This window comes from Euprymna scolopes, chromosome 5, assembly GCF_053919585.1.
Source record: "Euprymna scolopes isolate OS-2025 chromosome 5, ASM5391958v1, whole genome shotgun sequence".
Classification (NCBI taxonomy): Eukaryota; Metazoa; Mollusca; class Cephalopoda; order Sepiida; family Sepiolidae; genus Euprymna; species Euprymna scolopes.
In genome coordinates, this window is record NC_136486.1 from 159,218,162 (window position 1) to 159,234,304 (window position 16,143).

The 16,143-nt window shown below is 31.6% G+C and overlaps 1 protein-coding gene across 1 annotated transcript in view; it reads left to right on the forward strand.

Annotated features, from left to right (window-relative positions):
* Positions 1 to 16,143, forward strand: part of LOC145276656 (uncharacterized) — a 127,592-nt gene that overhangs the window by 101,614 nt on the left and 9,835 nt on the right. The window contains exons 16-17 of the mRNA XM_080127846.1: positions 1,010 to 1,039; positions 12,040 to 12,081. Coding sequence (XP_079983972.1) covers positions 1,010 to 1,039; positions 12,040 to 12,081 — 72 coding nt within the window. The remainder of the gene's footprint in view (positions 1 to 1,009; positions 1,040 to 12,039; positions 12,082 to 16,143) is intronic.

Below are 16,143 nucleotides of genomic sequence, written 5' to 3' on the forward strand. Positions count from 1 at the left end.
CTTGAACCCAATTGAAAATGTTTGGGGACGGATGACAAGAGAGGTTTATCGAAATGGCAAACCATATTCAACAAAAATGAACTTCGTGAAGCTATCTTCAGAAACTGGAGTATGATCCCCCGCACCTTAATGGAAACCCTTATTTCTAACATGCCTCAAAGAATTTTTGAAGTCATCAAAAGCAGTGGAGGTAGAACTCATTATTAAGTTTGATTTTGGAATGTTTTCATACACTTTTCATACACTATTTGAACAATTTAATAGAATTTTTGCATCTGGTTTTATAATTTTGATCATGTGTAAAAAGCCAAATTTAATAAAAATGTAAATTTTTAAAATAAATCTTTGGAATGTAGTTTTGTGTTTCCATAAGCTTTTGGATTGTAGTATTGGTAACCTTAAATCGGAAGAGTTTTAAATCTATCCTTAAAAAATATTTTTTCTCTTAAAGATTTTAAATTTTTGATCAGCAGTGTATCTTCTAGATGCATGTCTTAACGAAGACTGCACATACCATAGATACTCTGGGTTCTTCTGCGTGTGCGGTAAGAAAACTTTCAAAATGCACTTGTGAAGTCAGGCTGTATAAGGGTGTTAACTTTTATCAAGATCGGGCTATTCCTTCTTTAATCGGAATTAATCGATTTTCGATGCTTATCGCGGGTATTCCGATACAAAACATATCCAACGACAATCCAAGGCGAATAAGATACATTTGTGTAAAATTTGAAAAAAAAATCGAATCAACCGTTTTGGAGTGCATGTGGAACGAAGTCACACACTAACGCACTCACGCACTCACACACACATAAAGTTACCTTTATATATAAATAGAGATATGTCTTTATGCATCAGATATGAATATTATATGAATTTTCATAGGTCACGTTACAGCCGATTTCCGGAAGGAGATTCCCAATCTGTATATCGGTTGTATGTTGCACTCTGTCATTGAAACATCTCTAGCAGAAGTGTATTTATGAACACTCCCTTTTTTATTTCTTTTCAGGGACATTATCGATGAGAGTGGACTTAGACGGTAAATAATATAAAGCAAAAGATTTTCTTGGGTGATTTATATTTATTCAATACATGCAGGGCTACTTGGCGTTTTCCGTGAGATTAGTAATTGTTTTGTATCAATAGCACCTCATGTCTTATTGCTTATACATGCGAGATGAATTTTATTGTAAAATCAGTAACAACGTATCGGGGAACAAGTTTACAATGAAAAACATATTGAATACGCTAGTGTAATATTATTACAGATTAATAACACGAGTAAAGTTTTTTTTTTAAGTAAAATAAAACAAAAGGAAACTTTTACTTTAAAAATAAACTAAAATTAATTGAGTACGGAATCAATATATCTGATATCTGACACAGTAAGACACAGTCAATCAACCGAGAACCACATCAGTCTATATAAAAACATATATTAACGGATATATACTCAAGAGTCAAAACAATGAAAAGAATATGCTGTTGTTACAGCCCTAATAATTATCAGTAATTATAAAATAAAAAGTAAGCGCTCATTTCATTATTCATGAAACAAATGTACCGCTATTACTATAAAACCGAACCGTAACGAATCTCTTGATCACTCTAGACTTACGTGAACGACATTTCTGCTTCGTAAATGTTAAGTTCCACTAAAATCTCACCGTGGTTAACGCAAACCAAGGTGTAGAGTTTGTGGCGATGTTCTGCTGATTCCCGAAACGATTAAAAACCAGTGCATGTATGTATAAAAATAATTATAATATGAGCTTCAGATACAACAACTAAGTTGCCCGAAAATTCACACAGAAATTTTTTCTATGGCGGTGAAGGCTTTGTGTAGAACCAACCACACTTTTTGGTATTACTACTAACGTTTGCAGCTGAGTGCCACAGGACAGAGTATACTGTAGACCGCAGCTTTTTACGTCAGAGTTTCTATCTCCTAGATGCATATCTTTACAAGGACTGGGGGTGCATCTTTCTCGGTAAATTAATGCGCCCTCAGATACCAACCTGGAAATTTCTACGACTCATCACGATACATACAGTACCCAGCCTTTCCAAATGGTCACCCATTTGGTATTGGCCAGGCTCAGCGTTGCTTAACTTCGGTGACCTGGCGAGAACCGGTGTGTCAACGTGATTATATCGCGTATATATATATATATATATATATATATATATATATATATATATATATATATATATATATATATATATATATATATATATATATATATATATATATATATATATATATATATATATATATATATATATATATATATATATATATATATATATATATATACATATATATACATATATATATATTAGAAATTAAGAGGAGATTATAGATAGATATATAAATACCCGTTCACATACACCTTTCACGATAAAGCTAGAATCCAGAATTAGATAGAATCGAGGAATTTCATCCACAACGGACAACGCCAGACCCAAAGTGGGTTTCGATGTACTGCATCTCATCAGTGACGTTGTCGATGCAATTGTCGATGCCGTTGTCGATGCAATTGCTCGATTCTATCTAATTCTGGGTTCTAGCTTTATCGTGAAAGTGTATGTGAACGGGTATATATATATATAGCTATCTATAATCTCCTCTTAATGTCTAATATGTGTAGAAAAAGCGGTTCATCCTTCGTAGGGACGTGATGTCCCTCAACAAATAGGTTGTTCCGAAATCGTGTCTGGGGAGTCCGCTAATTTCAGTTAATTTTTATAGATATCTACCGCCGGTATACCAGCAGTAACTATCTTAGTTGTATAGGACGCATTGCTTGTCACATCGTAGAATGTAGAACTGGATAAACATATAAGAATTTAAAAATCGAGGCATAGCCAATAGATTGCACCGTTGCCCATATGGTTAGGTCGTCAGTATTGTACGCTTCATGCGTGTGACGACCTGTGTTCGTGCCGATGTCGGAGCACGTTATTGATGAGATGCAGTACATCGAAATCCACTTTGGGTCTGGCGTTGTCCGTTGTCGATGCAATTGCTCGATTCTATCTGGGTTCTAGCTTTATTGTGAAAGGTGTATGTGAACGGGTATTTATATATCTATCTATATATATTCGTTTTCATAATTTTATTCTACATAACAGATTAAAAAGGCTTGGAGAAATATTTTAACAAACAATATTAATCGAAAATTTAAACAAATAAAAAGATACAATGAAAACAATGCGCCATTCATATTTTAAAGAAATCAGAATGAAGTAAGGTTTCCTTTCATAAATAACATAAAGTTTGCATTTGAGCGATATCGAAATTATAAACTGATGACGTTTATTTATGAAAATCTCTACTTTTTACCATAAAAATATTTATTTTCTATTTTGACAAAAACAATTATCTGTTAATAAAGGGTTTTTCCATGAGATATTGAATGTTTTTTTCTGGCTAAATAATGGTATACAATTACGTGCTCTGTCGTAAACTATTCGGCTACTACAATAAGTTTGGAGCTAATCTAAAACAATTTTAATTTCTTTTTAAATTAATGAAAATAAAAATATATTTAAAAATAAAAAAGTAACTATGATCATTTTTCAAAATTATATATACAGTATAGACCCGGGATACGGCATTAAAAATTAATTACAAAATACTGTACAGCGTATATAATATGTATGTATATATAATATATATGTATATGATGATAACATTATGAATCACACCGAAAGGTGGGGAAAATATCGTATCCAAGGGCCTGGAAAACATTGTATTCTACATCGTAACCTGTAAAAATCGTATTCTAGGGCCACCGTATCCCGAGGTTCTTCTCTGTATATATATATATATATATATATATATATATATATATATATATATATATATATATATATATAAGAGCAAATAGTCAATAAAACATGTTAAAAAACACTTTGAAAAAGAGTTAAAAACATATTTAATTTTAAAAGGAAACACTAAATAAGTGGATAGTCCTTAATCCGCGGAGTTTCGAAGAAATGCTTTCCTTCTACTGCAAGTCACTTTTTGTTATCAAGTAAAATCTTTGACTTACTTGCAGTAGTAGTAGTAGTAGTAGTAGTAGTAGTAGTAGTAGTAGTAGAAGTAGTTGTATAGAAAAGGTGGCGGAGATTTTTTTTTGCTCTCGTTAACATGTGCTACTATCATCACTGATACACCGGGACAAATTAATTCGCAAACTACATAAGTTTCACTATAATAGTTTACACGTTACGAATAAGTGGTTTGGTAACAATCTATCATTTTAGTTTATAATAACAAATTTTATTTACGAATAGTATGAAAAGCTTCATAGCTAATTATTCCACTTAAATAAAACACCAAATATTTGTTACTGATCATTTTTATATTGATAATTCTATAACTTAGAAACGCACACTACAAATGCATGGTAAGGATAAATCATTACTTCATATTACATTAAACGTTAACATGTAGATTGGATTGAGAAATTGGGAAGCTAATATCACGTATGAACTAAAAGTTTGAACATTAATATCTTTTTAGACACATCAATGTAATTTTTATTGGACTAAATAAATAACAATAAAAGAAACGTTTTTAAGACTTCTACGATTGTCAAAATAAAAGGTATTGTTTTTACTTATCAACCATATATCTGTATTATTACCTCCAAATCTGATTATAAGATTCATATTTAACATTTGAGACGAAAAAAATATTTATTTTTTTGTACCACTACGTTTCATAACCTTTTGGGTGGTGCTACCATATATACAGTGATGATCATATTTATTGGCACGGTAAAATAAAAGTTAAATTTTGTCTAATAAATTCTAAAAAAGGGATTAAATTAAATAAAATAACAAAGTATATTATGTATTTTTAACTGGCCTTTCCGATGCAGCAATCGGATTTTAGAAAAAATAAATAACAAAGGAACAACAAACATAATTGCAAAAACCCCTTGTTCAAAATTATTGGCACGATTTATTTAATAATCAATTGTATAGCCTTTGGCCTTGATTACCTTCCTCAGTCGCTTTTCATAGTTTACAACCAAGTTGTTGCACTCTTCAGTAGTAATTTTAGCCCACTCTTCCTGACAATAATCCTCCAATTGAATAAGATTCTTAGGCTTCCTTTGCATTACCCTCAATTTTAATGTTCTCCATAAATTTTCAATTGGATTAAGGTCTGGGCTTTGTGATGGCCACTCCAAAACATTAATATGATTGTCCTCAAGCCATTTCTTAGTCAGTTTAGCCGAATGCTTTGGGTCATTATCTTGCATGAACCACCAACGACGACCAAGTGAGAGCTCTTTAGCAGAGTCTTTCAGGTCTTCATCCAATATTTTAACATAATCTTCCTTTTTATGCTACCTGTGACCTTAACAAGTCGCCCTGGTCCAGAGGCAGCAAAGGATCCCCAAAACATCAAACTGCCTCCACCGTGCTTCACTGTGGGTATGGTGTTCTTAGGCAGGAAAGCTTCGCCAGATTTTCTGTAAATATAAGACACTTTATTATGGCCAAATAACTCTATTTTCGTTTCGTCAGTCCATAGAACACGTTTCCAGAATGCAACATCTTTATCAATATGACGTTTTGCAAAGGCTAGCCTTGCTTTCAGGTGCATAGGCTTCAATAAGGGAGTCTTTCTCGGACGACATGCTTTTAAACCAGCTCTCTTCAAAACTCTACCAACTGTATGTCGAGATACATTCACTCCAGAGGTGCTTTGTTCATCAACAATCTCCCCAACAGAGATCCTTGGGTTTTGTTTTACTTGTCGAACAATTTTCCGTTCATCTCTTGGGGAAAGAATCCTTTTTCTCCCTCTACCCTCTAAACTCATAACGTGGCCTTGCGATTTGAACTTGTTTATTATGGCTCTAACAGTGGATTTGGGAAGGTTTAGCTTCTTTGAAATCTCATCATAGCCCTCCCCATTGGTATGGCATGCTACAACAAGCTTCCTGACGTCTTCGCTGTGTTCCTTAGTTTTAACCATGGCGATTGAAAATTATAATTTAGTCACTTATAATAGTTTAAATAAATCGCTATCTAAAAATTATCTGAAAAAAATTATTCACTGAATTAGCGTTAAACAAGCATAATATGGCTATAAAAAAAAGTTCAGAAAGCACGTAAACCGGAAATTGATTGATATTATACTGATACTAAAAGAAAAACAAAGCCGTGCCAATAATTTTGAACAAGGGTTTTTTGCAATTATGTTTGTTGTTCCTTTGTTATTTATTTTTTCTAAAATCCGATTGCTGCATCGGAAAGGCCAGTTAAAAATACATAATATACTTTGTTATTTTCTTTAATTTAATCCCTTTTTTAGAATTTATTAGATAAAATTTAACTTTTATTTTACCGTGCCAATAAATATGATCATCACTGTACATATATATATATATATATATATATATATATATATATATATATAATTTTCAGAATGTGAGAGATTATATATAATAAATTGCACAACCAAACAACTTCAGAGCCCACAAGAGCCATGACAGTCAACGTACCGGAAGTCCACGACTCGAGTTTCGCTCTCATTTGGGCTAGTCAGTTAGACAGATCCGAACTCGGGATTCGAAACCCGAGACTCTTGCATGCGAGGCGAGCACTGTACCAAGTGAGCAAACGCCGCGCACACAAGAAATTCAATTAACCAACACAGATCAAGCAAACCGCGCCGAAATCCGACTGTGAAATGAACCTACTTCGTCTCGACAAGGGACGCGGTCATCCAACCAACTAATAACTCCAAGCCGATGTCTCACAAGTAGTAGTTTTAACTCGAAAGGACGATGCCATTCAGCAATTCTAACCAAGCGAGTAGCTTATGATAGGATTTTCAGAATGTGAGAAATTATATATATAATAAATTCCACAGCCAAACAACGTCGCAGCCCACAAAAGCCATGACAGTCAACGTACTGGAAGTCCAAGACCCGAGTTTCGCCCGCATTTGCTCGTTGTGCCGTTTTTTGGCTGTGGAATTTATATATTCATATATATGTGTGTGTGTGTGTCTGTATATATATATATATTATATATATATATATATATATATATATATATATATATATATATATATATATATACAGGCTGTCCAAAAGTCACTGAAGGATTTTGAATATATCTATTGCAATTAATCAGCAGCGAATTTTACTCTTGCAATCCTTAAAAAAATCGTTAGGCTAATACGCCCTTACGAGGATAAAATGCATAAAACACTGCCATATATGTTTTCATAACTTACTACATATCTTTAATTACGTTTCGAGAACTTTCGAAGTACATACAAAAAATCAATACATAAAATAGTATATCTTCTTATAAAATGGTATGTGTATGCATGGAATTTTATATACATTTACAAGCATATATAAACGGAAAAATTATCAATAAAAAGCTTAAAAGTGATCGCCGAATTAAAATCTCATTCGTTCATTTTCATGACGCAAATATATAATTTTTTTTTTTTTTAATGTCATTATTTTTGGCTTTCTTAAACTTCCATAATTTCTCAAATTCCAAATGATATCTAAATGTGTTGTAAACTCTGTACTGTACGAAATAAAGGAAAGACAGACAAATATCTGTACTTTTGCGGAATAATTATTTACAAAAAAAAAAACGCTTCAGCAAAATTAATATGGTTGAAAACTTTTTCGTGTATTTCTTATGAGTTAAAGAAATAATTCATTTTCAAGATAATAAAACATCATATTTTGGTTTTCTGAAATTTCTAATAGCATAAAAGAAATAGTTTACTTACACGATTACAATTATATTTATATTTTAAGCAATACAATGTGTGTTTAAATAAGGAATTGTATATCATAATATGCATATTAGTAATTATATATACATGTGTACATATAAAGTCTGTGTATTATATAAACATATGTTACATATGTGCGTATATCTCTCAGTGGAATCCCAATTCAAGGAAAGCACTTCGTCAGACCAAAAGAGAGGCGATATTGTATAATAAACAAACTATATACCAGCTCTGTCATCCATTGAGCACTCTTGAATAATAACATGGGGTGCATTGGATTTTCATCCAAGAAACCAATTTATGCAACCATTATACACACGCACATATATATGTATATATATGTTTGTGCATGCATATATATATATATATATATTTACTTCATTTACTTACATAAAATTAATATACGAAAGTATAACTTTATGCGTAAACTTTAAGTATTTACTTAAAAAGTGCTCAATAGTAGGTAGAGCTAGTTAGTAATGTATAAAATGTATATGGCGATTAACCTACACTGAATATTCCGCGTTTCATCCACTCTAGGATTCTTCTTAATCGCCATATATATTTTATAAATTACTATATATATATATATATATATATATATATATATATATATATATATATATATATATATATCGCTAGGAAGAACATTGCTCACAAAAAACCATCATATTTATAATCATTTCGATTTCGAATTGCAGTAGCATGTTTTATATATTTAGTTTACAGTTCTGCGCGCGTCTATTTTAAGAAATCAAATCACTTCACAGCAACGATATTTCTCAACAAAGTTCCACGTCTTTCACCTTTTTCATTTTACTAATCTTACTAATTAATATTACTTATTCTTCTTATCATTTCTATTAAATCGATCTATATTATCAACATCAATTGTTTGTCTTTTTACTAATTTAATAACTACATACTGTGCGTTGTTACACTCTAAGATGTTTTAAATATTTTTCTGTCATAAACTTTCTTTTTCATTTATCATTGCTCATAAGAAATCAATTTTAAAATTATTTTTACTATTATGAATTTCCAATTACAGTGTCTTCAAATGCAATTCGAATTCTAACTATAATTTCGTTTTCTGCAATTGAAATTTCAATTATTATGTTTACTATAGAATTTAAATTTCAATTATAATTTCTTAATATTAATTGAAATTTAATTTTTATTTCTTAACCCATTAATAACCAAATATGTTGTCCTTAATTTATTACACAATCTGATTTGTAAATACAATAATATAATCATGCAAAATTATTTTCGAAGATTTATTAAGTTTTATAGCATATAGAGAGCTTGTATTTATATTCAATATATAAACATAGTTGGATTATAATAAGAATTATAAGAATTACTTTGAAAATATATTTTGATAAAATAATAGATAAAAATGATCGTATCTTTTCACTGTACATGTTCTACGTAAACTCAAATCTTAGGAATCAATGTTGGCAATATAGATCAAATAGTAGATGTAATATTTGAAAATCACTCGAATCTATGGCTAACAATAGATATCTGAAGGAAAAGATGTTGCTGAAATAGTTAATTCTAATCATAATTTCCTTATATGTAATTAAAATTCCAATTATGATTTGTTCATATGCAATTGATAGTTCAATTTTTATTTCTCAACTATTAAATACGTTGTCTTTAATTTGCTACCAAATTTTATTTGTGAATATAATATCATTGTTATGCAACATTATTTTTACAAATTTATTTAATTTTATACTATAGTCAGATCATTCATTTATTCTTCGTTTTGTTTCAAAATTAATTAATCAAAATTTTGGAATAACTTAATACATAAAAAGAATCGTTCGTCTCCTTTTACTATAGTTGTCTGTAGTATTCTTAAATCTGGGGCATCACTTTTGTTAAGATACATCGAATATTAGGTGTAATATTTGGAAGTCACGTGAATCTATGACTAACAATAGATATCTGAAAAAGATGTTGCTTAATTATATTTAAATATAATTCAGATCTTTAAAAATGACAATGGTAGCTATACGGTGAAAATTTAATTGAAATTTCAATTATAATTTCTAATATGTAATAAAATTTCTTTTCATAACTTTCAATATGAAATCTCATTTAAAATTATGATTGTGATTATTTAATATTATTAAAACAAATTAATTCTTATATAAAACCTAGATACTATTATTAATAACAATGAAATGTAACTAAATGTAAAGTTATACTTTCTGCAATGTAAATTGATTTCTAATAACTTATTAATGTTATTAAATTTCTTTCAGTTCTAATTCTTCAATATACACTTGGATTTCATATTATAATTCCTAATTTGTAATCTAAGTTCTAATTATAATCTTTCATTTGTAACTTAACTTCTTTAATTTATACTTTGTAACTGAATTCACCAATGTTTTGTTTCTATTTCTAATATAATATCGTGTGGCATCTTTCTTTAATAATTTATGTGTCTTCTAACCTCTATATTAATTATATCTTCTAATATGAATTAAATTCTCTCTTTGATACGACGAAATTGCTGTGGAAAATGCGATTTGTTTTGTTCTTAAATGTTGCTTTGGAACGTATATTCTAGAAAAATAATTACTTTCTAATCGGAATATAAAAGACTTACAAAATCACCTTCGAATTCCGTACAGCCATTAAGTAATGATGATGGCGCCATTTAAAATTGTTATTAACATTTTTAATGGCCAATTTCGCGTTACAGCTTCTTAAATGTCGGTTCTATTTCTTTGATATTTGACATTGATTTCTTTGTTCCTATGGTCGTGTAATGGTCAATTGTGAATTAGGAACATAGAAAAATAATAAAAAAATAAGTTTAGGAACATTCAGATGGAAGCAAGTGAAATCACTTTTTGTTGTATTCTTCATTCTTCCTGCTGTATGTTTTATAGAAACATCGTTTTTTTTTTCTCTCTGTTTTGTTTGTTCCCCGGCAAAGGAGAGATTGGACCTTGTAATCACTCCCGTTTGTACATTCGTCTATTCGTTTGTTCGCACTTTTCTCGATAAAACGCCTTCTAGTTTTGGAAATTTTGCACAAACATTAGTCATGGTGAAAGTAAATTTTTGCCAGAACGGATTTTCCAGAATAAGTCTGGTTGCTCCCCCCTAGGGGGCATTATGCGATCAAATTTCCTTCAAATTGTTCATCCGTTCATTTGTTCGTACTTTTCTCAATAATCAAGCATTAGATTTTTTAAATTTTGCACAAGCCTTAGTCATGGTAAAAGTAATTTTTTAACTCACAGAGAGATCCTTGCATAATTGGCTTATTTGTTTATAAAAAATCGCTTCAGACAGGCCATTTGGCCACTTGATGTAGGGAGCAATACTTTAAGACTATAAACTAGCAAATCATAACTGTTAGATGGATTGATTCAGAACTAGAAAACAGCAATTCTTCACCATATTGGCACAAACATGTAATTTGAGCATTAACTGAAAGAATAAGTGAGTTAAGAATTACGGAGTTGTCGAAAATGATCACAAGGATATCTTCCGACTGAAGACTGGAGTCAATGCAGGTCCACCGTGCCTGAACCGATCATCTACCAACCTAGCGGCATTATATTAAAACGAGACCCTAAAACGTTAAGGCGATCACAAATCAGTGTCATTAATATCAACACACAGGAAATAAAATAAACAAAATCTACACTATTTCTGGAATGGCCCCTTCCCCTTGTCTGCGGTATCTTTCTGGCGCTGTGCAATTCTAGGAGTTCCGCCAACCCAGGTTTACCTTCTCTTCTTAAGAAGCGATTATATTATTACTAATCGCCTGAAGCGCCCCTACGTTAGAGTCTGCATGTTTTTCAGGTTAAAGTGATCATTTTCGGGGGATTTGGCTCTTTAATCCCATTTTAGAATCTTAGTGTCACATCGTCTCGCCGTGAGAGAGAAATAGGGAGACAGATATAAATACTCACAAACAATTCGAAAGTAATCACAATTAAAAACATAATTTATGGCCTGAATAAAAACTTTATCTCCAATACTATTATAGTATATTTGCACACGTTCCTGAAAAGCAAACAAAAATTTTCGAACGCAACTCTGTCGTGAAAAAGAACTGAACTTTCTATTCATAATTTTCATGTAACGAAATTAATTAACGGGATTAACGATAAAAAAACATCAGAACGATAAAAGCCACACCGGAATCTACTGTTTTTCTTCTTCCTGTAACAATCTCTTTCTGATTTTCTTACCTCTCGCAGACAGATTATTGACCATGGTGGTTTACCTCCACGTCCTCCAAGGTAATAAAACATTTTCTGTGCTAATACCTTTTCTTCTGTTCTGAACGTTAACAATGAAGAAATAGCTTTAAATATTTGTACGTTCATAACTCACAGGTGGAGAGGCGACATTTGAATATTTGTGTAGGAAAAGTAATAATCAGATTTATGTATAAATGTGTAAAATATATCTGTTTTTCTCATATTGACGAGCATTGATAATATATAAAAGTTACGACAATAAAGAGACACAGTAAATAAATAAATCTGTTTAGGCATTACAAATACCGTATATTTCGGCGAATAAGGCGACCGTCAGATAAGACGAGGTAAAATTTGGAGCAAATCTTAATAAACTTATCATATATCAGTATACCACAATCAGCCGGTCATGGAGGTGTGACCGACAGACGTGTTATAGTAAATGTCTTAAAGCGGTCTCGGGAAGACATGAAGATGGGCCAGTCATTAGGGTCTGTGTAGTAAGAAGAAAATCATACCTGAGATGTTGGATCTGGGTGTGGCTGCTTTCTTTTCTCAAGATGATCTCTTCACCCTGGTGGCATTCTGGTGGGAATCTTCATCTCCCTGTCCTCAGGGCCGCCTTTCGACTTAAGACATTTATGAAGGAATTCATGGCAGACACAAGAAAAACGACACGCGACACAATTGTAATATACAAAGGTATAACTAACTATTTTATTTTACATTAGAGATACAATATATATTACAAAAAAAACAATTTACAATTAATTTTTACAATAGGCTTTTCGAAGCTAACTAACCTACCCTAACTAGTGTTGAGGGAGGGGGTGCCCCCCCCCTCATTTACGGAGAGACAGTCTATGCGTCCTCACATCATGGTGGTCGTGCAGGAAAGAGACAGAAAGATAGCAAGGGGATTATGGGAAGGGGTTTCTCTGTATCTCTACGCTCATGGACAATTTACCACCCGTCCATGCTGCAGAGTGTGTTAGAAACAGTGGCACAAGGAAATAGTGCCACATCCCTCCCTATGCTATCCGAAATTTATGAGCATTCATAAATTTCAGAAGTCCCTAATTTTCCGTGAATGGTGCGTCAACCGGCCGTCAGCAATCAATGTCCCAGTGCTCTACGTTCCATCAGGAACTCAGTGAAGCAAGTTATTTTTTTCCACCAGGCTCCTGGTAGACTGGTATACTGCTTCAAATACCAGAGAGGGTAATCATCCTCGCCCTCCATCGAGGCAATAACCTCATGATTTCAGTTACTGGATTTACACTTTCTTAAGCAACCAGTATAATATTTTTTAACAAAGCCGGATTTTACGTGAGTTCATCACGCCGACCTATACGTATTTGACTAAGCCGGATTGTACGTGAGTTTATCACGCCGACCTATACGTATTTCACTAAGCCGGATTCTACGTGAGTTTATCACGCCGACCTATACGTATTTCACTAAGCCGGATTCTACGTGAGTCTATCACGCCGACCTATACATATTTCACTAAGCCGGATTCTACGTGAGTTTATCACGCCGACCTATACGTTTTTTAATTTAGTTTGCATAACATTATTTTCGTAACTGGATTTACGCTCCCTTCATCAACCAGTATAATGTATTTTAACCAAGTCGGAGTTACGTGACCTCATCACGCCGACCTATATGTATTCCAAGTTATTACTTCAGTTACTGGACTTACGCTCTCTTCAGCAACCAGTATAATGTATTTTAGATAAGTCGGGGTTACGTGACCTCATCACGCCGACCTATATGGATTTAGTAAAACCTTGGTCTTCAGAGGTTCTAATCCAATTAATTCTGTTAGAGCAAGGAGTCTGCCGCCGAGCGACCAATAAAAACTATCCACCACGGAATATTTATTAATTATATAAAGAATTAACTAAGAAGGGCACTCAGCCTTCATGAGTTAGAATACTCAATTAGGGGGAAAAAATTCCAAAAATAAACAATTCAGAAACCTGGTATACATTAAATCAATGAAATAGGGTGTTAACAATTTTTTTTCTTAAAAAGAAAACATTTTTAAAAAATCATTTCAGAGCACCTCGGTCACAATTAGAATTTGTTTACACAATGCAAACGCATTTCAGTTATTACATTCATAATTAACTTTTTCCCAAATTTCAGGGTACATTTAAAAAGTATATGTATTTTTTCAAAACTTGATTTACAAAAGATCATTAAAATTTAATTCCAAAATTTAAAAATTATTTCAAGTATTTTGGTTCATCGTTAAAATCAATTTATGTTAATTAACTTCTTTCCAAAGTAATTCATTTATTATTATAAAAACCAATCTTCTCAAAAGGTCATAAACTTCGAATAGACCCATTTTTCGTAATACAATTCAAAAATTATTCCAAACATTTGGTTCATTATTAAAATTAATCTTCCGAAAAGATCATAGAAAATTCATTTTGAATCAATTTACCCTTCACAATGAGATTCAGAGACATCCCAAAACTTTTTCATTTCGTAATTATTATTTTTAAAATTCAGTGTACATTTAAAGTTATTTAATTGATTCTTAAAAATCATTTCTTCTTTTAGACCATTATCCAGGTCATTTCGAATTCAGAAACTTTTCATGTTAATTAACTTTATTTTCCAAGTAATTATTTTATCATTTAAAAGCAATTCTTTTCCTAAACTCACTCACAAGGATTATTTCGAACTAATAAACTCCCGCCACACCTGGGAGTCACATTAGTTAACGACCAGTTCTGTATAGTTAACAGCTCGAAAAAATTAAAGTTTCAATTAAAGAGAGATCTTTCTAGACTGAGGAAATCTTTTTTTTTTCTTAATAATTAATTCAATTTTACGTATATACTCCTCAGTCAATATTTCAGGGACCCCTATCATACGGTCCAATTTCAAATAAACCTTCAATTAAAGAATTTGCTCGAATAATTCTTCCTTAAAATCATCTAGAGTTCAGGAAAATCTCTTTCGTTAGTCAAACAATATTTCCTTAGAAATTATTAAAAATTCAGAGAATATTCGAAATGTAATAGCGTAATTTTTCTTTAAGAAAAACTATGAACATTTCAGAGAACTCTTAAAAAATTAACGTAATCATGTAACAGTTGGCTTTTCCAAACACTCGAAGACTTCAAAAAAGTACTTTAAGTGCTGTTTGAATAATCGTCTCAGTTTTTATTTTTAATAAAAACCAATTGAAGACATCATTTAATGTAATTAAACGAAGCATAAATAATTTTGTTCTTTAAACCTGGTAGAAAAATTTAAAAAACTCCAAGTCAATTCGTTATTATATGCCCTCCTGCAATCAGCCATGGGGGGTTAGCTATACACTCATTAAAACGCAAGAGTAGAGAGAGAGAATGAGGGGGAAAGAAGGGGATAGAGACAGAGCGATGCCATTACACACCCTACCACCCTCATGATATCATTACGTAATAACAAAAAAAATCTTCGACACTTTTCTCTCTCGTCCTCATAGACCCTAAAAGGTAAGGGAATGAGAGAGAGAGAAAGATAGAGAGAAGAAGAGAGAGAGAGAGAGAGGCAGATAGCATTGTTCTACCATCCATTCCTCAACACCCTCGCAAACACCATGACGAGGTCATCTTCGCTTATCTTTCCAATGTGCGGCCATTGTTTTAAAAAATGAGTGACAGGTAGACATTAAACATTTCTACGAGTTTAAAACAAATAACTAAATAGAAAAACAATCTTATTTTGAACAATTTTGTAAAATACATTCTAACACAAAACTTTCATATTATCTAACCCCCATTTTTTTTTTACCAGTAACATTTTTTTTTTTTTTAAACAGACAAACATCAATAAAAGAAACATTATCAATTCAAAAAAAATGTCCCCTTATGTTTCAGCTTTAATGAACATGAAAAATAAACACATCAACTGTTCATGGAATAAAATGTAATGTAAAAGTTCTATTTTTTCAAATCTGAATCTAACACTTGCAAAGTCAAAAGAATGTTTTTAAAAAGTCCTATATTTTTATAAACCTGAAATAAAGATCAGATAAAAAATGTTAGGTATCCTTTATTTTCTTTCCTTTTTTTTTTTAATTTATTTTTCGAG